General features: G+C 41.6%; 1 protein-coding gene across 1 annotated transcript; it reads right to left on the minus strand.

Annotated features, from left to right (window-relative positions):
* Positions 1 to 2,068: 2,068 nt before the first annotated feature.
* MXRA5 (matrix remodeling associated 5) lies at positions 2,069 to 20,386 on the minus strand (the record flags this gene model as incomplete). Its single annotated transcript, XM_082278461.1, has 7 exons — positions 2,069 to 3,980; positions 5,529 to 6,429; positions 7,068 to 12,038; positions 14,631 to 15,021; positions 15,342 to 15,471; positions 17,764 to 17,979; positions 20,202 to 20,386. The coding sequence occupies 7 exons, from the start codon at positions 20,384 to 20,386 to the stop codon at positions 2,069 to 2,071; spliced, it is 8,706 nt and encodes a 2,901-aa protein (XP_082134587.1).
* Between the last annotated feature and the right edge of the window lie 4,279 nt (positions 20,387 to 24,665).

Here is a 24,665-nt window from a genome sequence, read left to right on the forward strand (position 1 = left end):
TCACATAACTGTTAAGTGAAGGCTGGACAAATGATTAAAAGTGCTTGACTCCTACTACAATGCCAAATGCTGACTTCAGACTCTTTTACAAGATGTATTATTATTAAATTTTGTATGACTATTTTCCAAATTGGAAAACTACTATAAAATTAAAAGTAAAGGATCTAAAGACATATCTGATATGTTCAAGGAAAATAGCCAGAATAGAAAATACCTCATGGGCAAGCTAGCTAAAAATCTTAAATGCCTCTTTTCTTTCTTCATTAACTACTCTAACAAGCAGCTACATCCCTGCCAGGTATTTAGGTACATGCTTCCCCATGAGCACTGATTTGGTGGTTTAGGGCCCAAGGATTTAAACCATAAAAAAGAAACTAAGACATAATTAAGTGCTATTTAATTAGGCAACATATCCACGACTTTAATAAAGTTGTGTACAAACCACAGACTTTTAGACTGCACTGATGTTTTAAAAAATAAGTTTTATAAAATATTCTATCACATAAATTGTACCCCTTGTATGTTCAGCAATGCCCTTCTCATTTAACTTTATATTCTTGTTGTAATCAAATACCTTTTACTTTAAGTAGCTCAGTTCTGTTTACCACTAGGATAAGTATACATTTTGCAATAGCTTTCTATTTTCCAAACAGGATAAACTTGTGGGGTGAGGAAATCTTTGCTTCCAGCTTTTGCAAAATGTAAATACTAGCAAAACACTTTACTTTCTGACATGTTTTGATCAACAGAGAAAACAAAAATAAAGCTTTTATTCTAACCATATTCTAAAATATGAGTGTAAGTTTTATGAACAAGCAGAACTTTAAGAATTCAGGAATATGTAAGAATCCATATGTCTAAAGCTAAGTTAACATTTGAAAAATTCTGATTGGTAGAGTTTGTTGAAAAATGGGCATATACATATACATATACACCTTGTAGCAAATATTTCTATAGCATAAGAGATAAATCTTCATAAAATTATGCACATTGTCTGATAATCCTTGACTCCAGAAAAAGTATTGACATTGTAAATATATGCTGAAATATACATAATTTTCTATTAATAAATCACTTTTAAAAAGATAAACAATTATACTGATTTGTCTTCCCTAAAACATCTATAAATGAATCAAATAGAAATTGATTCAAATACAAGTACGTATAACACTACATTACTCTGATTTTTTTACCTAACTCCATACTTCCACTGCTTAGAATTCCTTATTTTCTAAAAAAAAAAAAAAAAAAGAAAAAAAAAAAGAAAACCAGTGAATACATTCTTTGGAAAATATTTTTTATTATAAAATGTACAGTATATTGACCTTAATATTATAAAACACTGTAATGTATCAGAGTCTTGTAAAGACCAATAATTTATAAAATGAGACCAAATTCATTGTTAATTTTTCTAGTCTCATAGTCAGAATAAAAAATATATATAAAATATAGAATGAATTAATTGATCATAGCGTCCTTAGTAGCTGGCAAATGTATGTTCATATGTTAAGGCAGCTAATCTCTGCATGTATTTTTATTAAAATAGATCACTCTTATTTGCTAATTTAGTCTTTGATTTTGAAGAGCTGATAGAAGCATGAACAGAAAAGTTAGTAATCATATTCTATAAGCCTAGATTATGTAAAGGCGCTGCAGGGTATAATGAAAATTATGTTTTACTAAAGTACTTCTATCACTGCAGCTCACTTATTAACAGTTAATACTTCTTTGGTACTTTTAAGGTGCTTGTTAGAACAAGAAATAGCTTTGAACTATTGACAAGAATAGAGTACTTTAGGTCTCAGATGCTATTGGATAGCATGAAAAACCACCTTACACTGTCTTAACAATTTGAAGACCTTTTTCAACACGTTGGTCTTCTCAGTTCCAGTATGTCTAATGCCTCCTTCTATTGCAGGGACTTACTACCATTTTGAGTACAAAAGAAATGCAGATTACTTTCTTTTTTTCCTCTCCTTAGCCATTGTTGCAAGCAGTACTTCCCTCATTGCACTCATTTGGCAGTGACTTGAACACCAGTATCCAGCCAAAGGCACTTGTTTTAATGTTAGAATATGTGTATGTAGGTTGTTTTCGAATCACTGCCTAGAATATTTTTAGCAGTGCATTTATAGAAGCCTGCATCCCTTTGAGTGGACTGCTGGATGACTAACGACCCCTGAGGATGGAGGAATTTGTTTCCATACAGACGAGATTGAGCTCCTGTTGTCAGATGTGATTTATCTGGAAGCTCCCATGTTATTTCTGCTTTAGGAATCCCAATGGCCATGCAGTTCAGTTTAACTGAATTTCCAGGTCTGGCATAAATAACAGGTGCTGGCTCACTGGTGATCCTGGGAGGATAGGCGATCACAATGACAGGCACAGTCATAACAGAAGTGCCATACTCTGTTGACACTTTGCACAGGTAAGTGCCCCTGTCAAACACAGAAGCCTCACGCACCGTCAATGAGCCATTCTCCATCAGGGAAAAGCGACCCACAGCCTGGGGGGCATCCATAACCATCCCATTGGGCAGTGTCCAGGAGATCTGTGCCCGCTGGTTTGCCTGGGTGATGCAATGAAGCTGCAGAGTTTCTCCATTGATGATGCTCACCAGGTTGTTGTACTGGTTGCTAATTTCTGGCCTGAGTCCCACCTTCAGAAAGACTACTCGTTCCACATAACCTCCCAGGTTTCTGGCTGTACAGCGGTAAGTCCCAGCATCCCCAGCAGACAGGCCGCTGATGTGTAAGATCCCATCCCTCTTATGGTAAAATCTGTGCAGGCGACTGCCACTCAGCACTTCAGAGCCGTTGGGAAGGATCCAGCTTGTGCTGGGTTTGGGGTTCCCCTGGACTGAGCAGTTCAGATTGATGCTGTGCCCAGCAATGGCAGTGATCCTTTCACTGACAGGATCTCTGAAGGAGGGTTTCTCCACATGGTCTGTGATGAGGAGCTGCACAAGCAGTCTGGCTTCCCCTCCTTCGTTCCGTCCGATACACACGAGCTGCACGGCATCTGTTTGCCTCACCCCTCTGATGTCCAGCGTACCATTGCGATGCACAGTGATCCTGTTCCCATAGTAGGGAGCTGGTAAGATTACTCCTTCTGGAAAAGCCCATAAGACACGTGGAGCAGGGATCCCCTCAGCTTTGCAGTCAATAAGTTTCCGGCTGTCTCTGATGGCTGTCTCCCTCACAGATGTTATTGCACTGAGATGACCATTGATTCTGGGAGGCTGAACATCAACATGGATCCAAACGATCTTCCGATCTTCTCCAGCACTGTTCCGTGCTACACAAGTATAGTTACCACTGTCAGACCTTTGGGCCTTTTGGATGAGGAGGGTGCCATCCCTGTATATCTGGTATTTATCAGATAGAGCAGGAATAGGCCTGTTGGTCGGGGAAAGCCAGATCACTTTGGGAGTGGGTTCTCCTTTGGCTTCACATGCTGCTGTGACAACATCGCCATAAGGTACATTAATAGTGATGTATGTTTTGTTCCTGATGGTTGCAGGCTCTGCCACCACTTTGACCCGCACTTTCATTTCATCCTTCCCAATCTGATTTTCAGCATAGCAGGTGTAGTCTCCTTCCTCTCTCAGTCCAACATCATTGAAATACAGGGTTCCATTGTCAAAGACCACATATCGCTTCGTCCGGCTACCGCTGTCATCCGACTGCATGAAGGTATTGATCATGCTGCCATCGGGGAGACCCCACGAGATCTCTGGATTTGGCAGACCTGTGGCTACACAGTCAACTTTCAGGTCCCCTCCATACTTGACCTTGTGGTTATTCTCATTCTTATGTTCTATTTTTGCTGGTTTCATCATCACATTCACTTTGAGGACCACGTAATCATCCCCTATCTTATTGCGGGCCACACACAAATAGTCTCCTGCATCTTTGTCTGTAACTGAATGAACAACCAAAGTCCCATTGCTGAATACTTTGATTCTAGTCTCCAAAGTACTGAAAGGAAAGAAAAAAGAACCTAACATGAGCTACAAAATCACATTTTGGTTATTAATGATTGAGCAAAATCTGGAGGATGGGCGGGAATAACAACTCATCAATGTTAAAAAAAAAAAAAAGGAGAGGAACACTGCTATTGTTAGATAATTAAATGGTCAGAAATGTTCAGGATATTCACCACCAAACAGCAAATGGAAAAAAATAGTTCTACTCACTTGTAACCAAGCAATTCTGTTGTGGTTAATGACTTTAATGCTGTTTTTGACACTAAACATTCACTAAATACCAAATTATGGTGGTTTTGACTCTCTTCTGATTACATGTACAATATCCTATAACATTCAAAGATGATCTCTGAATGATATAATCCATATGGCTATATGGACCATAATGGGGTCTGGTACCTGGGTCTTCAGTTAAAAACAAGTAACCATGAGGAACTTCCTCTGGCCTCGGGTATAACATATTAAGCCTTTACAAAAGTCACAAAGAAGCAAAATGTTGCTAAGCTTTGAAATAAAGAAAAAAAAATTCCAATGTGCTTAAAAACCTATTACTCCTTTCCACTTCACTATGGAATTGGTGTATTGTGGTCAAAACCAACTTCCTCAGTAGCCACAGGTTTCTCCCCAAAGGAGATCTCCAGTATTTGAAAAGCAGCCCACATAAAGATCATGAAGGAAAATTAAAAAGAAACACAGATTTTTTTTCCTACTGCTATGAGGCATAAAATGAATTCTGGATTTTGTGCTATCTACAAGGTTACCTAAATACACTTTTTGTAAATATAAAAAAAATATGACTATGTTCAGCTGTGAAGAAAATTGTTCCAAATTATGCATTTTAATTACAGTGCATTTCTCATTCTCTGTTTATAGTGCTCAAAGGTGAGCTATGAATAATTTATAGCACAGAAATTTGTTTTCAGCCAAGTCTTAGGACAGTTATTGTAGGTTTGTAGAAGTGATATTTTACTTGATATTGCAAACATTGGAGAATGCATTGTTTCAGGCATTTATATGCAACCAGGTTTGCACAGACCTTACTGTGTGGTAACATTTGTTTACACATGATGTTAAAATGATAGTGCTTATTTAAGTAATTATAACTTGATTTATATGCTCAGTATTTACTGCGTGTAATGATTTACCTAAGAGATAAAATTCAATGATCCTTTCCCTTCTGGGGAAAAGCAGGCACCTGTGCAATATTATTCAGACTAAGCACATCGGAACAAGCAGTACACAAGCTGTATATCTGAACTTTTGCCACTGGACTTTACTACATTTACGAGTGGCTGTAAAAGACAAACAGTGGCAGCTTATCCTAGAAACTTGAAGCTAACTTCCATACAGCTTTCAGTAAAATTATGCTAAGATATGACGTGACTATCTTTCTGATATAATTTCAAATTCCTTCTTAAGGATTGGGTGGCTTAGTCAAAACCTGCAGAAGTCAGGAATGAAACTTGTACATATATGAGTGGGCATTTCTCTAAGTTAATCTAAATGCAATTTAGCTGCATCACCCCAAACAGAAATTTACCTGTGTAGGGAATCAATCATCCTTTTGGAAGGCAACCTCCATAATATCCGAGGCCAAGGGTCACCAGAAGCACTACAGTCCAAATGCAGGATGCCGCCATATGTTACATCTGTTCTCTGAGGAGAGCTCCCAGTGATCTTAGCATTAGATGCATGCTTCTTCACATGGAGTTGTACTGTTCTCCTGGCAGCCCCCACCATGTTAGCAGCAATGCACTCGTAGGTCCCACTGTCCTTGGGGGAGACATTGCGAATGTAAAGAGTCCCATTGGGAAAAACAAATAAATTCCCATTGACAAACTGAGAAGGTCGGATCTGCGTGCCATCAAAGACCACCCAGCGGATGTTGGGAGAAGGTGCTGCTTTAGCAGTGCAGTGGATGTTAATACTGCTACCAAGGGGCAAGGAAATATTCTCTTGCTTGTCCTGCTGGATGATGGGGGGTAAGGCTGCAATGTGCAGCCTCACGGCAATGCTGTCAGCTCCTGCAGCGTTGCTTGCTACACATTTGTAAACTCCTCGGTCTGAAAAAGTTGCTTGCTTGATAGACAAGGTTCGATTTTCATGAAGCATTATCCTGCTTTCTGTGGTGGTGACTGTCTGCAAAATCTTCCTATCTGGGAAAATCCATGAAATTAGCGGGCTTGGAGTCCCACTAGCCTGACATTCCATTGCTATGGTCTCTCCAAAGTAGACCGTGACATCTCGATAACGGGAAAGTAAAATTTTGGGCTGGTGGGCTACAACTGTGAGCACAACAATCATTTTATCTATGCCATGCAGGTTCTGAGCTGTGCATAAATACTGTCCACGATCCTGAAGCTGAGCACTTCGGATAAGGAGAGTACCATTTTTCCAGACTTCAAACCTTTGTAACTTGCTGCTGGTTGTCATTAGAGCTCCTGTGAAGGTGAGAGGAAAGAAAGAAAGAGAAAGTCAAAGGGTTAAAAATGTACATTATTACAATAAAGAAGTCTTAAGTGAGATTTTAAGTTTAGTCAACACCAATTACAACTTCAGCGGGCCCACATGAAATCTTCTGACACTCACCATAGCTCAAATTAGTCCTTGTTTCTATTGCAGAACTAACCAATAGCTTGCAAACATAGCGTGGAAATTTTTAAAGGCCTTATGTTTTAGGATTTCTCTTAAATCTTTATGTAACTTTTCTGTTCCTTTTGCACATGGACATGATACACACACCAGTATTTAAGACTGCAATGTTAACAAATCCATAGTCACAAATATTGCCATAATAAATTCTAACTGCTGTGAATAAGCAGAGTTGGCTGCTTTTCACAGCCAAAAATTACTCTTCAAAAATGAACTCATTAAATGGTAGAGTTTTTCTTTTACTACAAGAAACACTGCAAATGTATTATTACTTCTAATGATTAGTTGCAATTAATCATTTTATCTACAATGATTGTAAGTGACAGAAAGTATTTTCCAGTATTTTGAACTACTCCTGTGATCATGTTGCATTTCTGTGCAATACCCCTACAAACCATGCGGAAGAACACGTTTTCCTTTATCTTACCTGTAGAGACTTTTGTCCAAGTAATAAAAGGCTTGGGTTCCCCAACTGCATCACAAGGGATAAAAGTATCCATTTCAGCAAGGACAGATATGCTCTGAGATGCTTTTGTGATAATTTTAGGTCTTTCTCCCTGTACCCTGAAATTAGTGGAAGACTGAATTACAGTCAAATTGTGTGGCATGCTTCCCACGTAAGGCACAGATGGAAATTTTTGATGACGATGATGGACATTTTTAAAAGGATGAACTGTAGTGGTTATTTGTGGTCTTGTGCGCTGAGAAAGAAAGGCTGGGGGGCTGATCTTTAAAAACACTGGTGGTAATGTGGTAGTTGTGGCATGTGGCATTGGAGGCACCGGAATAGCTGTAGCTTTTTGCACTGTAATCCCAGTAGGTAAGGCCTGAACAACCTTCTTCTCCTTTGTGTCTTTTGGGACTAGTTGACTAGGGACGTCTGGTTTAGGATGCATATTTAAGTGAGGGAATATCCTTGTTCTGTTGAAAAGGAAGGGTATTCTGGAACTGGGGTAATAGGGGATCACTTGACTTGGTAGTCTTCCTGCTGTGCCTCTGTTATCTGGAACATAGTTACTTGCAAAAAATCTTGAATTAATATTGTATCTGTTCTGACCCTGATTACTGAACTTGCTTTCAGTCAATGGATTTGTTTTGTGAAATGGAGAGGCTTGTGTTGGGGTAGTTGTTTCTCTCTGGGAGGCAAAAGTTTTTCTGTCCTGGATAGTATGTGCTGCATACGCTGTTATCTCTGGTTTGTTTGTGTAGTGAAGAGGCTGATGTGTTATAAAATAGCGAAGTGGACCCTGTGTTACAGGAAGCTTCACTGTGCCTCTTACTGGAACATGCCTTGGAGGCACAACAGGTAGTCTTTGGTTTATGCTTGGTATCATTCCAGCAGGTGGATGGGGAAGATTTGGATTTAGAAGTAAACTGTTGTTTGACTTGCTACTGTACAACTCATTGAATTGCTGCTCTTTTGACTGTATGCTGATCCTGTTTTGGTCAGAGGAAGGAGTAGGGTGAACATTCTGTCTTGAGCTTATCACTATTTTCTCACCATCAGCTCCAACTTGTTTTGCTTCTGGGAACCTTTCTTGATTGAAGACATTACTTTCCTCGGTGGTATAATGAAGAGAAGGATGTGAAGTGTTTGACATGGAAGTGGGAAGAGTGACAAGTTTTATAAATGGAATAAAAGCAGTGGATGTAATAGGAGGCTTTTTAGTTGTCTGCAGATGATGAAACACATGTGGCATAGATTCCTTTCTATCCAAGGAAGATGGCTCTGTCCCAGCCTGAGAAGTAACAGATTTCTTTGTCTGTCTAACTGGAAAAGCCTGAGCTTCTGCAGTGCTGGAAGAGGAGGATAAAGTAATTATTTCATGTTGCTGAGATGGCTCAGTTTTTGCTGGTGTTTCTATAGATACTGTGGGCTTCCATGGTTCCTTTGAAGTGGAGAGGTCCTTAAAAACTTCAACTGTGCCAACAGGAATACTTAAGTCAGGCACAGTGGGATATACCAGCTGGAATGTTCCAGCAGTTGTTTCATTAACCACAACTTCTAAGTCAAATAGGTTAGGCTCCTCCTGAGATTTTGGTTTTGCTGATAGTATTGAGCTGTTCCTATATGCAGGAGAAGTTGTTGTGCTGGATTGTTCCACTTTATGATCCACAGTTTTAGGGTCTGCTTTCATGTCCTTCTCTGCAGATGCACTGTCTAATGAGTGGTATGCTGGCACTTCACTTTGCTCTGGTTTCAGAGGTACACTTGACTCTTTTGTGGGAAGTGCATCTTGTACAGCATATGATGATAAAATCACGATAGGTGCAGTCACTGGAAGTGCCAAGGTTTCAGGGCTAGTAGGGTGCGTCACATGTTTAGCTTTAGGTAGAGCAGTGGTAGGCCTAAAAGAGGGAGTTGTGACCACATCTCTGATTTTCGTAATTTTCTCTACGACACCTGAATCAGGAATTAATGAAGGAGTGGATTCCATACGCTCCTCTTTCCTAGCCTGTATTTTGATGTTTTTAAGATCAGGACTTTCATGAGTTGCAGAAGTAGTTTTGGTAACAGCTTCAAATTCAGGAGTCCTTGGAATAATAGACATTGCCTCTGTGGTTAAAGCAACACGGGGAAAAGGCTTTGGTCTTTGTCGGATTCTGTTTGGCCTTCTCCTTCTGCCGTAAGGTCTTTTTCTACCATGCTGAGTAATAAGTGAAGGCATGGTCTTTCTATATGGAGATGTTGTGGTGGCCACAGTGGTCAATCTACTGATGGAAGAAGCCATTTCTAACCCCTCTGCTTTATGAAGAGCATTAGTGCCATGCAAAATGAATATGGGACCTGGTTTTGGAATAGCCAAGTTTCTATGTGCCTCTGTCTGAGAATTGTCTGCATAACTGCTGGACACACTTTCCGGAGTCACTGTTTTCCTGTGGATCTCAAGTTCTTCATTGCTCTGAACCCTGATGGGTGTGACAGCTGGAAAGCTGCTACTTAAGTCTGCTGTTTTTGCATGACTTGTGGATATTTTTTTGTGCTGGTATCTCGTATCATTGCTCTTTTCTCTAACAAATGAAGAAGTGGATGAAGAAACAGTAGTAGTGCCTACAAAATCTGTTGGGATGATCTCATCATGAGAAGGTGCTGTAGTTACGGTGTCAACACTCATTGGGCCCACTTCATTTAACTTCAAGCTTGTCTGCAAGGTGCTATGAAGATCCACAGTCTGAGATTCAGCAAGGAGAGTAGCATCAAGTGGTAGCTCAGCACAAGCAGAACTTTCTTCAGATATAGCAGATACAGTTTTATCTACATTTTCCACTGTAAATGAACTGCTCTGAACATTAGGAAACTTTGTCACAACTTCTTTGGCTAGAGGTTCTTCAGTGAAGGCAACTGAATCATCCGTCCTGACATCAAGATGCTGCTCCCCTTGGGGATGCAGAGTTACAGAGACAGGAGTCAAATATGGACCTGATAAAGCTATTTCTACAGTGTCTGTACTTGCAGGTGTTTCTAAAGCCCTGTGGTTGGAAAATGGTTCAGTTACTGACCCTATTAATACAGACTGGACTGAAAACACTTCCGTGTTCTGTGAAACAGTGACCAAGAACTGCTCATCTTCACCCACAGGTGATGCATCAGCAGAGGAGTCCAGCACATCAGCTCCTGTCTCTGAAGGCGGAGGGCTGGCTAAGGGATAAGGAGCGGGAGTAGTTTCCTGCATGACTGATGGCAGTGAAGTTGTTACAGAGGCGGTTGTAGCTGTTGTTGTTCTAGGAAGATTCTTCCCACGGACCTTTGCCAAAATGTCAGCCCAATGCTGTGGATTAATCTGTTTGTTTGCCACGTTAATTCTCCTTCGAGATTCAAATACTCTCCGGCCTTCTGCAACATTGCTGTCTTGGGTTCTATCGGTACTTTTCCAGATTTTCATTTTCCTTCTGCCCTTCTTTCCCTTTTTAATTTGAGCTTCTGGCACCCGGTCACTTTTTTGTTTAAAAGGTATTTCCCAGTCTTTTAGGTGATTCTTTCTTCGTGGGAACTCCTCCACCCCTCCTGCCCCTGATCCCTCTTCATCATCTATGACCTGCCCTCTTGTTTTTGACAAACCTTTTGAGCCTGGGCGCTTCTTTAGTTTTATTCGTTTAAATGATCTGTCAGACACCATTTTATTTACTGTGACTCTTACAGCAAACTGATCTGATCCCTGCTGATTGACAGCCACACATCTGTAATGGCCACTATCAGTGACATGGCTCCTTGGAATAAGCAAAGTACCATTGGGCAGCATATAGCCTTTTGAAGAGTTTGATAGATCATTGAGTACCTGACTGTTTGGAAGAATCCAGCTCAACTGTGCATCTGGAATGGCAACTGCATTGCACGGCAAAGCTATTGGATCTCCAACATTTTTTTCAACTCTTGCTACATCTGAATCAGCTACCTGAATAGCTGCAGGCTGCACGACGAGTCTGTAAGACATTATGTCCACATCATCTCTCACTTGGGCAACACAGTGGTACACACCTCCATCAGTGTAACTCACTGCTTTGATTATTAGTTGGCCACTACTGAGAATGGAAAACCTACTGTCTTTCTGATTAAAAGGTGCCTGCAGTTTAGTTCCATCTGGAAAAAGCCACTGAATGGAGGGGCTCTCAGAAGCTTTCACACTGCAGCTCAGCTGACACTCTGACCCTTCCACCACACTCTGTGCTGTCCTTGTGCTCTGATTTTGCTCTATCATTACCCAGTTTCTCTGCTGCCTGGTGGTTTTGGTATGAATTGTCTGAGAAAACACAGTAAAAAAAGATAGCACCACTTTTTTCCCTGTACTCTGGCGCCTGTTTAATTGGATATTTATAAGAGGTTGCATTACCCAGGAAGGCTCAGCCAATATTTGAGCTTTTACACCTGTGTAGTAAAGAGCATCATAATCTGAGCCTTGCCTGTACTGATAGATTATTTTAGGCTCTTTTTTGAGCATAAGTTCCCTCTCTAATTTGACAGGTACTTCACTGTAGTAAGCTATAAGCTTCCACAGTTTTTCGTAGTTTTCTCGATTCATTGGACATTCAAAATCCAGTGCAATTGTAGCATTTATATCTATCTCCTGAGTCTGGATTTGATTCCACTGAATTTTGGTAGAACCTGTTGGTTTTTTGATTTCACAGTTCAGGTGGACTATGTTGCCATGCTCATCAGTCATATTTAGAGCAATGTTCCATGGCGAGGACTGAAGTTCTTCCAGAGGGAGTTCATAACTGTCACCATCATCCTCCTCTTGAGTGCTGCTATTTTGCCTCAGTGAGGACTGAATGACAGGTTTCCTACAGGAAATATCTTTCAAGTTTTGAATATCTTCTTTCTGCAGTTGTTTTGGGCTGCTGCACTTAGCACACAGCTGTCCCCCTTCATAGGCTTTGTCCTTTTTGCATTTTAAAACACCTGCAAAAAAAAAACAAAAAAAAGGAAGAAAATGAAAAAAAAGGATAAGCTGAAAAACTCTGTTCTAAAGTTAGACAATTCTCAGAATTGTGAAATAAACTTCATGAGGATTGCCATTATGTCACATGACATATAAGTCAAGACTTTTAGAATGGCACCTCTTTGTTTTACAGATGAATGGACACCTGATTCTCAATCTGACCATGATTTCTTCTGACTTTAATGAGAGGATTGAATACTCCATCCTTCTGAAACTTAGATTCACTGCCTCTAAACAAAATGCCTAGAAACTGAAGTGTGCAAAGCAACATTTAAATCAGCAACAAACTATTCTGTGTCAAAAAGTCTGCATTTGTACAGTGACAGCCTAACTTGTGGATCTAATGTGAAGAGAAGTGAGACCTTTCAGCTTTCAAAAATATAGCATTTACCTGAGAACTGCTGGACTTCCTCATTAAATAATCCAGGAAGCTTTCTATTTTTCTCTATTAATTAAGAACAGTATTGGCAGTACACAAAAACTTTTACTGTAGCTACCAAAATGGGCTGACTAGTTCTTGCACTTACAAGCCATTTATCAGCAGGAAAAATTCCAAAAAAGAAAAGTGCCACTTCTTCCCTGACCTCTGAAACTGTAAACTTTGTAATGAAACAACAAAAGCTAGAAGAGGAGAGCTAGACTAGGAAACTATAGCCTTGACTCCTCTCTCCTTCAATGCCAGAAAGACTGTTGTCTGCAAAGTAATAGCCATACTTTTATTACATTTTTCTCCTCACTAGAATGTCAAATGTCACCTTAGGTATTTAGTTTGGAGACATAGAGCAAATAAATTTTTACAGTTATTCTAGCCATAAGTATCATCCCGAAGAATGAGGGATCTTTGAATGAATGAACAGTATATCGGTGGGTTATAAGGCAAAATGTCAGGAGAAAGGGAAATGAATGGCAAATTTTCATACCATTATTTTAATTGAAAATATATGCTTTGCTAGTCTGACAAATCAATTTTCTTGAAAATTTGTTACAAATGGAATATTTATATATGTCTATATCTCTATATCTATCTGTATATCTATATCTATACATGCAGTTTATTACTTGCAGATTCAAACAGGACATTTCAAAGATAAGGAAAAACTGGCCCACAATCAACTTGGCAGTGGCTACACTGATCTGAAGAAATTTAGTAACTCTTTCTGGACAGAATTCCCAAAGAAGTTAATGTTATAGTTATATACAGATACAAAATCTGCCATATTCGAAAATGGCATGGATAAATTCTTCCTCCTTCCAAAAATCACCACTGTTTTAGTGTAAAGAGGTAACGTAACTGAATAAAAACGCTAGCAAAGCCAACACTGCACAAAGGAATGTTCAGCTAATATCTCATTATTATAACTTACAGTAAAACTTAAGTACACCCATTACACATACACACACAATTTGGATCAAGAACAGAATGTAAGAATATTAAAATGTAAGCTAGTGGAATACAGTATTTGAGTTAGATGCCTCAAGTATCTGTTCAGTCAGGAAGATTTGTATTACTCACACAAGCATCGCACATTCTTAAAAAGTACTGCCCTATATTGAAGTGCAAAACTGCAATGAGTTACGTGTTCTAAGATGACAAGACCCACCATCGTTCACCATATGTGCTCGAAAATCATGATATAAACCTTGCGACACCATCACTCATTTGAAACATCTTCAGTTACAATTAAATGCCAATTTCCTCTTAATATTTTATCAATAGCTCTGGTGTGACACCAGTTCCTCTGCTGAACTGAGATGCCCAAACTGAAAACTGAAACTCAAACCCTTCTTCATTTAGTGTATTCCTGAGACAGAGGCATTATAAAACTCTATTTTTTGCTTCTGCACACGATCAGAAACATTCCAGCCTAAGCAGTGTGATACTTTTCTCACCTCTAAGCCTGAATGAAGATAGACTAGCTATTTTATGAAAAAGTTACACGTTTGAAAAGAAATACGTTGCAAGTACTGGAAAATACTTAAAACAGATTTGCTCCATCATCAAAGGAAGTTGTTGTCAATGAAGAAACGTGGCTAGACATGAAGGATGCATACTACAGCCTTAATGTTAATAGAATCAAAGTTAGAGGACTTAACCAGGAATTTGGTAACCTGATTTCCTTCCTTCCTTAGACAAACATGTTCAAATCCAATCTTACCACCTTCCATGAGAGCATATAGTCAGTAGCTTTGTTGGTTGAGGACAATTGGCAGCCCTTAGTCAAAGGTGTACTGCTGTGCAAGCAAATGTAATAAAAGGTTATAACCTATCTCCTCTTTCCAATTACAAACATCACTACCACTTCTGTCATCCCAAATGTAATGGCTAATTTCTTTGCCATTAAATACATATTTTTATCTAATGAAACAAAACTGCTTTCTTTTTACACTGCTTTTTAAATACACACATTTATTGAACAGTAACAGAACTTAATACTGCACATAGAGATCATGTTGGCAATAATACTCAGGAAATAACAATACCAACAACATGCAGAACAGGAAAAAAATTCAACATTATGAGTTCAATAAACACTGGCAGCTTATGCTCCTACCTCCAGAAGCTTCATTCCATTCAAGAAGCCACTTCAAACTACAGTCACAGGCCCATGGATTTCCATGAAGGTAAAGATTTTCCAGCAGTGGCATGCCTTGAAACATCTCTGCAGGCAAGGTCCTAAGAACATTTTCAGATAGGTAGAGATGTCTTACTGTTGACAGTTTGAAATAATCAAGGACCATAAATGTTGAAAAGGTGTAGGGGTGAAGCTGCTGGAGCAAATTTCCTTCTAAGTGGACCAGTCTTAGAGAAGTTAAACCATTAAAAGCATTTGGATGAATAAATTCAATTCTGTTGTGATCCATGTGTAGTCTCATTAAGCTTGAAAGTCCTTGGAGAGTTTGGCCAGTTATGGCTTTCAATTTATTGTAACTAATTTTGAAAACCTAAAGAAAAATTTAAAAAAAAGAACCAGAGATTAATTTTTTTATCTAAATTCAAGCAGAATAGCAATCAAGCAAATGTTTTCCTCCCACATTCAAATCTTTTGCACCACTGAAAAACCATACGTTGGTCAAAGACGTAGAATAAAACTGAGTGTTAGTTGGGATTATCAAGTTAGACAGAGGCATAGTTAATAGATATCCAATGTATTTTGGGGGAAAATGGTATCTTAATCCTAAAAAGCCACTAGAAAGAACACTTAATTTTGTTTTCCGTTATTCATGGAAGCTAGTTTTGAAATTTAGGAAAACCTAAGCTGTACCTGTAGAGACACAAGATCTTTCAAAGCACCATTAGGAATATTCTGAATGTCATTTCCATGTATCATAAGCAATTCCAATTTTGTAAGTCCCGCAAAGGAGTTTTCGTATATAGACTGTATACTGTTAAACCTGGGGAAAAAAGAAAAATCACACATGCAGTTACATTTCATACACTGACTGTCACAGACTGCAAATGTAAAAATAGTATAACCCAACTTCCAGGAAAAATTGGAGGGACCTTAATGCATTGTCAAAAGGCCAGAAGTTACTGAAAGATTTTTACAAGGCCCAAGCATACTTAGCTCATGCTTACATTAATATTTCTTTTAACTCACTTTGTGGCACTTTAGCCATAAATTAGGAGTAAAAGTAATAAATAGATGTTTAAGTTCTAATAGTTGTCAGTAGCGTATTTTTCCATCCAGCTCAGTTTATGAAATGGAAGTAAGTTAATGGCCTCTGGCCAAACCATGATGCTATGGAGCCTGGCAAACTAGAGAGGCTGCAGTGTTGCCAAAGCAGCATCTAACAATAAATAAATAGAGATTGGGAAAGTAAACATTAAAAATGGTATCTCCCAAAGAGCACAAGAAGCAGTAAGTCACATCCTGCTTCACTTACTGTTACAACATGTATTGGCTACATTAACTAAATACATAAGATCTAGGAATTGACCTTCCAATTACATAATTTGAGCCTTGAAACTCCTCTTAGATAAGGAATACAGAAAACCTACTCTTTGAAAATATTCAGTTTTGCTTTGGACAAGCGAATCAGACTTTATTTGCCAACCTGGAAGAGTTGCAGCTGGTGGCCTAGCTCTACATTTGTGTTTTTCATATGTATACAGAAAATTAAATGTATTCTCTAATCTGGGCACAAAGTCTCACAACTAAGCATAGAATTTCAAAGGTTTTTCCAATTTCTTAGTATTTTCTAGAAAGCAGGGGAAGACACAGCATGAAATTAAAATACTTTGAATACGAAGAAAATACTTTTGGATCCTCACAATGTTATCTATCTAAAGATTCTTAATTTGTGAAAAATTTAGACTATTGTATTAACATTTTTAGTTCTTCTGCAGATCCACTATGCTTATAGCAGACATCTTATTAAAATTCCTTATTTCAAAATCAGTCCTTCAAAAAAAATATGAACTTGTCTAAATAAAAATTTTTCCTAAGTTACTTCCAGTTAGAAAAATAATCTTCACCTCCCAAATGCACAGCACTTAAAATAGCAATATAAAAGAATAAAAGTGCTCTTTCAAAGTGAAAGAAGCACAACAGACAGTTAAGACTGCTTCTCCCTGGAAAAGGACCCAAGTCAGAAAATGTCATTTGTAGTGATGAAATACAAAGAGAGGAAAGGGCTTTTATGCTAACAGTATATCAAACAATGTACTTTACTAAAAAAAAAAAAACCAAACACCTTAGTAACTTAGATGTCTACATACCATTTACAAAAACAATTTAGGGATTTGAGTATATATTTCGTTAATATACCTTTACTGAGCACAAGAGCATTTTGAGACTAAATTTAGGCTTTAGGCAGATAATATGATGGTGGACAGAAATTTTAATTATGGAGAAGCAAAAAAACCCCAAAAACCAAGGGCCCTACTGCCAGTCATTGCACGATCAGTTGCAGCTTACAGGCCTTGAAGTTGTGAGGATAATTTCATCACAGGTAGTGGGGCAGCCCTGACACGAAGCAGAAGAGGACTGAGACTCTTGCACCATTCTATATCACACAATGACCCAACATGGTGCTTTTTCAATATGAAGCCTACCAACAGTCCCTGCCTTCTTGTCTCAAAATCTGACAGATGTGAGTTGGCAATTCCCTGGAGAGCAAAGTGAGTTGGAGCCTGAGCAATCCCTTCCCAAAACATGCTTATATTGCACTTAGTTGCTTGAAAAAAACTGCAACAAAACTACAACTCCACAGGCAATGGATCAAATTTCTTTCTACTGTATTCATTTAAGATATGCTACATCACATTGTTCTCTAAAATGCTACTGGATTACCTCATAGAATTTTACTCCTGCTGCATTTTTTTTTTTACATCAGGTATAGAATTCCATATTCTGTAGAAATCCCATAAAAGGTTAAATTCAATATCTTTTTTTATACACTGTAAAAGACTAAATGTTCTATTTGCCAAAAAAGAACTCACACCATGGTATAAATGTTTATTTGAAAAGAGTACTAACTTTTGTTCGAAACATAAAGGCCAACCTAATTTCTCCATGCCAGCAACTGTAGTGTTTGAAACACAGCACTGACAAGTAAGTACCCATTTCTGCAATTCTACTTAAGAACTACACCCAGAGATCCCGCTTTGCCACATGTGTGCGAAGCACTCCAGGCTTCGGCACTAAGAACATAAAACTGTTTGCTCCAAGCTGCCATACAAACCCGAAGTTGATTCTTTCCACATGCTTAGCGATCCGTGCCGGCACGGCTGCCAGGGAGCGGAAGGTGCAGTGGACCTCGGTGGGAAGGTAGCAGGCGCAGGGCTGGGGGCAGCCCAGGGCGCCCAGCGGCAGCCCCAATCCCAGCATCAGGACCACGGACAGTGCTCCAGCCGCCACCCGCTCCCCCATCTTGTCGCCTCCCCTTGCCTGGCTCCTCCTGCATTGTTCCGGGGTGGGGAGGAAGAAAAGAGAGAAGAAATGATGATTTTTAAAAACTTTTATATACCCTTTATACATTTTAAACCCTTTATATACCTAGTAATGACCTGCATTGTCCAGAAAGTCTATAGACAATCAAAACCAAGTTCAGTTGGAAAGCCATTTTCCTTATTCCATGTTATTTTCTACTTCAGTGTTAATTTTTCCCCTATTACTCACTTCTACTTAATACCTAATCTAAAAAAGTTATGCTGTCTCCCTGTGCTAATAATTTTTATAGGCTTATTCTGTACACCAAGAGTAGTACTCATCTCAATGAAAAACTAGAAAACTTTTCGGGACATATCTAGGTCAAGCAAACTGCCATGGCTCCCTCTACAGTCAACAAAAGAAAAAAAAAAAACAAGCCATAATCACTTGAAGATTAATAATATCAGTTATCTACCTCATCAGATAACTAGAAATAGTACAACTGAACTTCATTAGGTCCCTAGTTAGCAAACCTACTACCTCGCCTATTTGCCTAATTTTCAGACAGGCTACTAACTTTCATTAGGGTAAAATGTGGCTCAATGAATCTCATCCAAAATAGACATGGGAAATGATTGAGATAGAAAGTAGTAGAAAGAATTGGTTCACCATAGAGCTAGACTCTGTCATCCTTTGCCATGGGTTGTTCTGTGATGTTGGATATACTCTTACATTGCAATCTTAACCAAAAAGGTATGGCTGATCAGAACTGATAAAACTGGACAATTTGTTTAAAAGCATAAGCACAGACCTCACAGGAAAAGTTTATAATATATCTACCAATACTCAAGTTCAGATTTTTGGAACTGTGTGTCAAATTCTGCATGGCTAGAACCATGGAGAGTCATTTAAAGAAACACAGTGTGCTAAGAACAGACAAGAAAGCACAACTGTTATTGACCTTGAGCACTAGTAATTTCTGAAAATAAAATCATTTATGTAATGTCTTATTACAGATTAAGCACCCTAATTTTAGACAAATGAGTTTAAAACATTCCTATTCTTATTCTACCGTCAGAAGAATTTGAAAGCTTTTCAAATTAAAGCCATACAAGAATATGGGCTGCTATTAGTAACAGAAATTTAATATTCCTGCTTTTGTACAACACTGTGACAATGACAGAAAGTTATTCACTTCTACCAGCTATTATTACGTCCATTAGTAATTTCCTTTTAGTATAAAAGTCAGATTTTATACTGTGCAACAAGATGCACGTTTTTTCCCTAAGATTATCATGTGCAAACCATTACAGTTCAAAGGAGAGGCTCACTGGGATGAACAGTTTTCCCAAATACCCGTGGTCAAGTTAATGAGATGCTTAGCATTCTTTACGAGACATATAGCTTGTAATTTGTTTAAGAATTTTCAGGTGCTGTTTTCCTTATGTTCTCCTCAACGAAAATTCTTTCTAAAAAACAGCCTACCCATTTCAATTTGTTTTGTGAGAGGTTCCTTTCAGGACGTGCTCATTGAGGCGAGAGGAGACTGCAACGACTTGTGAGGGGCTGGGGAAGGGCCGGCCAGAGGGACTTACCGTGCTCTGCCCGGGTAGGACGGAGCGGCAGCGGAGCCGAGCCGAGCCCTTCCCGCGGCCCAGCCGCCGCCGCTCCTGCGGGAGCCGCCGGGAGGCGCCGGAGCAGCTCCCGCCGCCCCGCCCCGCCGCACGGGGGCGCTCTGGGCGGCTCCCCCGCCATTGGCTGCTCCCACCGCCCCGCGCAGCGTGCCGGCCAATGGGCTGCGGCCCCGCCCCGCGAGGCGGAGCGTGCGCGGGGCCCCGCGTGGCGGCGCTGCCCGCCCGGCGCCTGGCGGGGCCGGAGGTCGCCCCGCGGGGAGGTTGGCGGGAGGGGCGGTCGCTCCTGCGCGGCCCCGGCCCGGGCTGTGCGCCAGCCGCGGCTGTGGCGTAGGTGGCTGCGAGGGAGCCGTAGTCCCCCTCGCCTCCGTGCTTCTTTCTGCCGTACCGGAGGACAGATGCTTCCCATTAGGGAAGAATGTCCCCGCCGGGCCGGGCGACGGGAGCGCTCGGGCTGAGGGCGGGCGCCGGCCGCGGGACGCCCGACGGCCGCCAGCCAGGCAGCCGCGCAGCCCACCCACCTCCCCGCCCCCGCACAGTCCTGCGGGGGAACCCCAAAACCCGAGCCGCCCCGCACCCGACTGCGCTCTGGCAGCGGCGTTGGCGCGCTGCTCGTTACCTGCGGCCGGGCGCGGCGCTCTCAGCAGGCGCTGCCCGCCGCTCCCTTTGCTCCGCGGGGCTGCGGGCGGCCGGCGGTGCGGGGCCGGCGGTCACCTGGACCCCGGCCTCCCTTCCGGCACCGGCTCGCCGATGCTCATCGCTGCCTGCAGTGGCCCGTCTCGACGCCGACTTAGGACTCCTCATCGCCCGTCATCCTGCGGGATCCGCCGCCGCGGCTGGGTCCCCCCGAACAAGCATAAGCGATGCGCGACAGCCGGGCAGGCACCGCCGGGTGCTGGTTTGTATTGACTGCTACTGCCTCCGAGCGCTCTCCTTCTCCGGGTGCCCCACGATCCCGCCGAACGTCGGGGCGCCGCAAGCCCTCAGTCCCGGCGGCAGTCCAGCGCGTCGCTCCGGGCGCTGCGGGACCTCCGTGGGCCAGCGGGCGGGCGGGCGATGCGGGCGGCTCCGCGCCGCCGGACGGGCTGCCTGGGCGTGCAGCTCCTCCCGCGGCGGCAGCGTCCCGCCGCCCGCCGCCGCATGGGGACGAGGGATGCGGGTGCCGGGGCGCCGTGCTCCGCCCGCCTCCCCGCGCCGGGCGCTGTGCAGAGGGAGGGCGCGGCGCAGCGGCTCCTCTTGCGGGGTGGGCGGCCCCTCCGGGGAGGGGGCGGCTGCGGGCGGGCCCGCGCCAGGGGCGGGGGGTGGGTAAAATAGGCTCCGGAGCCGGCGGACAGGGGTCGCGGCAGTTGCGGTTTCGCATGGGTTCGGGACCTGAAGCTCACGGAAGGTTTGTCTCTGGGACCTAGGCACATCCAGCACTGTCGAAGCGCTCAGATGTGCGCTCACACGCACATACACACACACACACGAGTTCAGCGCACAATCCCTAAACTGGACCGACCAGTTTGGGTTCCTTTCTCTTCCCATAGTGATATGGCGCTTAGAGACATGGTTGAGTGGTGGGCTTGGCAGTGCAGGGTTAATGGTTGGACTCGATGACCTTGAGATCTTTTCCAACCTTAAAGATTCTATAGTTCTTTGAAATAGGTGTCTCGTCACAACACAAAGAACCAAAGTGACATCAATCCTTATACGTCATACTGGCACAATTCTGCTGCAGAGACCTGTATCCTGTCTGTATGTGAGAATTTGATTTCTGCAATCATACTCAAGGAGAGACACTCCAATAAATGCATGTGAACAGAAAATCTTAAAGAGCTGGAATTGAGAGGAAATTACAACAGTAAAGACAGGAGCCAGTAATTAACCAGACTGAATGTAGAGTCGATCATTAACTGCCTTTTACCTTTAAAATCTACCAGAGAAACAAGCTTTAGTTTAAAATCATTCAATCATTGACATCCCTTTTCTCAATTTCCCTCTGGTATTATCAGTTTTTTCAGTACACAAAAGTTAAGCCTATCTCCACTCCAGAGAAAAATGCATCATTTAGAAGACCATGCACTACTGCCTAGTTAGTTCCACTGTATGGTTTTTGGATATGCACAATTTTCTGTTCTCTAGATGGCCATTGTGACAGTTTCCCTCATCTGTTCTAAAAAAACCAAAGAAATCAGTCTTTTGAGACACAGAAGAATTGCAGAAATGAGCATAGATGCATCTTGAGTCATAAGAATGCCTCTGAGTTTTGGTATGGAGATTTACCATCTCCAAGGTAAGTAAACGTAGTGAATGGCATTTTGTTCAAGGCTGTAAAGATGTGGCAAGTGGATCACCAAATTAGTAGGAATAATCAGAATCCTAATTAATGAACCATGTTTGACTTTGAAACCTGTGAGAGGTGTGATTATCAAAATGGTTGGTGGGGAAATGTCTTCAGCTGTTAGCAATAAGATGTCAGAATCTGGACAAGTCATATGTTCCAAATGCATTAACAAAGTTTCACTTTCAAAAGAAAAGCTAATTATCCAGGCTTTTAGCTGCAGAACCTTTTTTGTGTTGTGGTGGGCAGCTTAGCTCCACACAGCCTCTCCCTCGCTTACCCAGTTTGATATGGGGGGAGGGAATCGGAAGGGGAAAATTTGAAAAATTGTGGGTTGAGATAAAGACAGTTTGATAGGTGAAGTGCAAGCAAAGCAAAACAAGGAATTCATTCACTACTTCCCATGGGCAGGCAGGTGTTCTGCCACCTTCAGGAAAGCTTAAAAGTGACTTTTAAGTCACTTAAAATGCTTAAAAGTGACTTGTGAAGGCAAGTGCTGTAACTCCAAACATCCCCCCGTTCCACCCTCCTACCACAGCTTTATATGCTATGCATGACACCATATGGTGGATATCCCTTGGATCAGCTGGGGACTGATCCAAGGAGCAGTCCCAGCTGTGTCGCCTACCAGCTCCTTGTGCATTCCCAGCCTGTTCTCTTGATGGGACAGTGTGAGAAGCAGAAAACACCCAAACACCACACGAACCTTGATCAGCAGTAACATAAAACATCCTTGTATTTTCCACACTTCTTTGGTCACAAAGCTAAAACACAGCACCATGTAAGCTACACTTAAATAAATGCAAGTATAAGATATTGCAGACATTTAGAAATAACACCACTAACATGATGTTCACTATCTTCGGCATATTTTTTTTTTCAGCCAAGTAAATGCCAGTACTGACCCATATTGTTGTATCAACTCTGTATTAACAGTAAATACATCAACAGTTCACAAGTTAAAACCATACTACTTTGACAACAAAGCACACCCAGATCTAATATATATTTTTACTTTATTGCAAAGTTTTACAATTTCTTTAATTGAAATTATGGGAAAGAAAAGTATTAAGGACAGGATTTTTTAAACTGATGTGTAGTACTTACAGTTAGGGAGTTAGCAATAAAAGATTGTGATATGAAACTTGTAGATGGTACATGTGCTTGGACAGCCCCATGGTCCCATTATTTTTTCAGTTTTTTACTTTGAGGTTTCAGCTATATTTCAAGAAGAGGCACTTACTAGTGTCTAGATAAGACAGCTGCTGCGTCAGCATAATTTCTCTGATGCTAGGTTGTCTGGCATCTGGTGCGGTAAATGGTTGGAAAACATCTTTACAAACTGTTTGAAGTTTTTACACAGTGGATAGGGACAGGCAGAGCAAAAAAAATGGTGAAGGAAATCATCCGTGTCACTGATATTTGCCATTTCAGCTGTGGTACCTGCTGTTTACACAGAATTTACAAAGTGGTAGGAAAATATTTCAAAGGAACAAGGGAAACCAAGTAGAAATACTTGAACTGTAGGGAGCAGCAAGTGAGTTTCTGATACAGCCATTTCTGAAAGTTAGTCTGAAGATAAAAGGCTATTCACATGAACAAGAACCTGTTGTAGGTGGCAGCAAATGACAGGCTTTTTGACAGGACTGGGAGGCAGCTAAGGGTAGTCAAGCATGACAGTTTCAGAAATTGTAATATTAGAAAGAACTGTCTTTCTTATTTTCACTGTATTTCACTAATTGTGAAATGCCTTCACTTTGTTCAGATTGGCAGTGTTTGAGGGAAAATTCCATCATTACCAGTGTCCTTGTGGTTGGTTAGCTCACAGGCTGAGAAGTTACCTTCTACCTTCAGTAAGAGCCAACATCAAAGCAGGGTTTTGGCAAACTCTCGCAGCATGACTGCTCTCTCAGAAATGCAGGTTTGGGTTTTCTAGGAGCCAGTTACCTGTTTCTCTCTTTGCAGCTGCAGTGCCAGTATGTTGCTGTCCATTGCAAGGGCTCTTCTCTATACCCTTCTTCAGACAACTTATCTCCTCCTAGCCTTCAGATTTTCCTGTTTGGGGTTGTTTTTCCGTGGTTTAGCTGCTCTTAATGGCTTTAAGCTGAAAGAGAGTAGATTTAGATTGGGTATTAGGAAGAAATTCTTCACTGTGAGTGTGATGAGGCCCTGGAACAGGTTGCACAGAGAAGTTGTTGACACTCCATCCCTGGAAGTGTTCAAGGCACAACAACCCCATGCATCACTACAGGCTGGGAGCAGAGTGGCTGGAAAGCTGCCCAATGAAAAAGGACCTGGGAGGGCTGGTCACCAGCCAGCTGAACATGAGCCAGCAAGTGCCCAGGCTGATGGCACCCCGGTCTGTATCAAAAATAATATGGCCAGCAGGAGTAGGGCAGTGATTGCCCCTCTGTACTCAGCGCTGGTGAGGTCGCACTGCAGGTGCTGTGTCCAGTTCTGGCCCCTCACCTCAAGAAAGACATTGAGATGCTGGTTGTTTAGAGAAGGGCAATAAAGCTGGTGAAGGGGCTGGAGGGTAAGTCATGTGATGGATGGAGTGTTTAGCCTGTAGAAAAGGAGGCTCAAGGGAAACTTTATTACTCTCTACAGTTACCTGGAAGGAGGTTACAGCAAGGTGACAGTTGCCCTCTTCTCCAAGGCAACCAGTGACAGGACAAGAGGAAACGGCCTCAAGCTGTGCTATGGTAGTGTCTTGGGGTGACTTTATGATGTGTATCCGGTATCGCTGCCCTATGCCCA

This window comes from Coloeus monedula (genome assembly GCF_965178545.1).
Source record: "Coloeus monedula genome assembly, chromosome: 3".
Taxonomy (NCBI): Eukaryota; Metazoa; Chordata; class Aves; order Passeriformes; family Corvidae; genus Coloeus; species Coloeus monedula.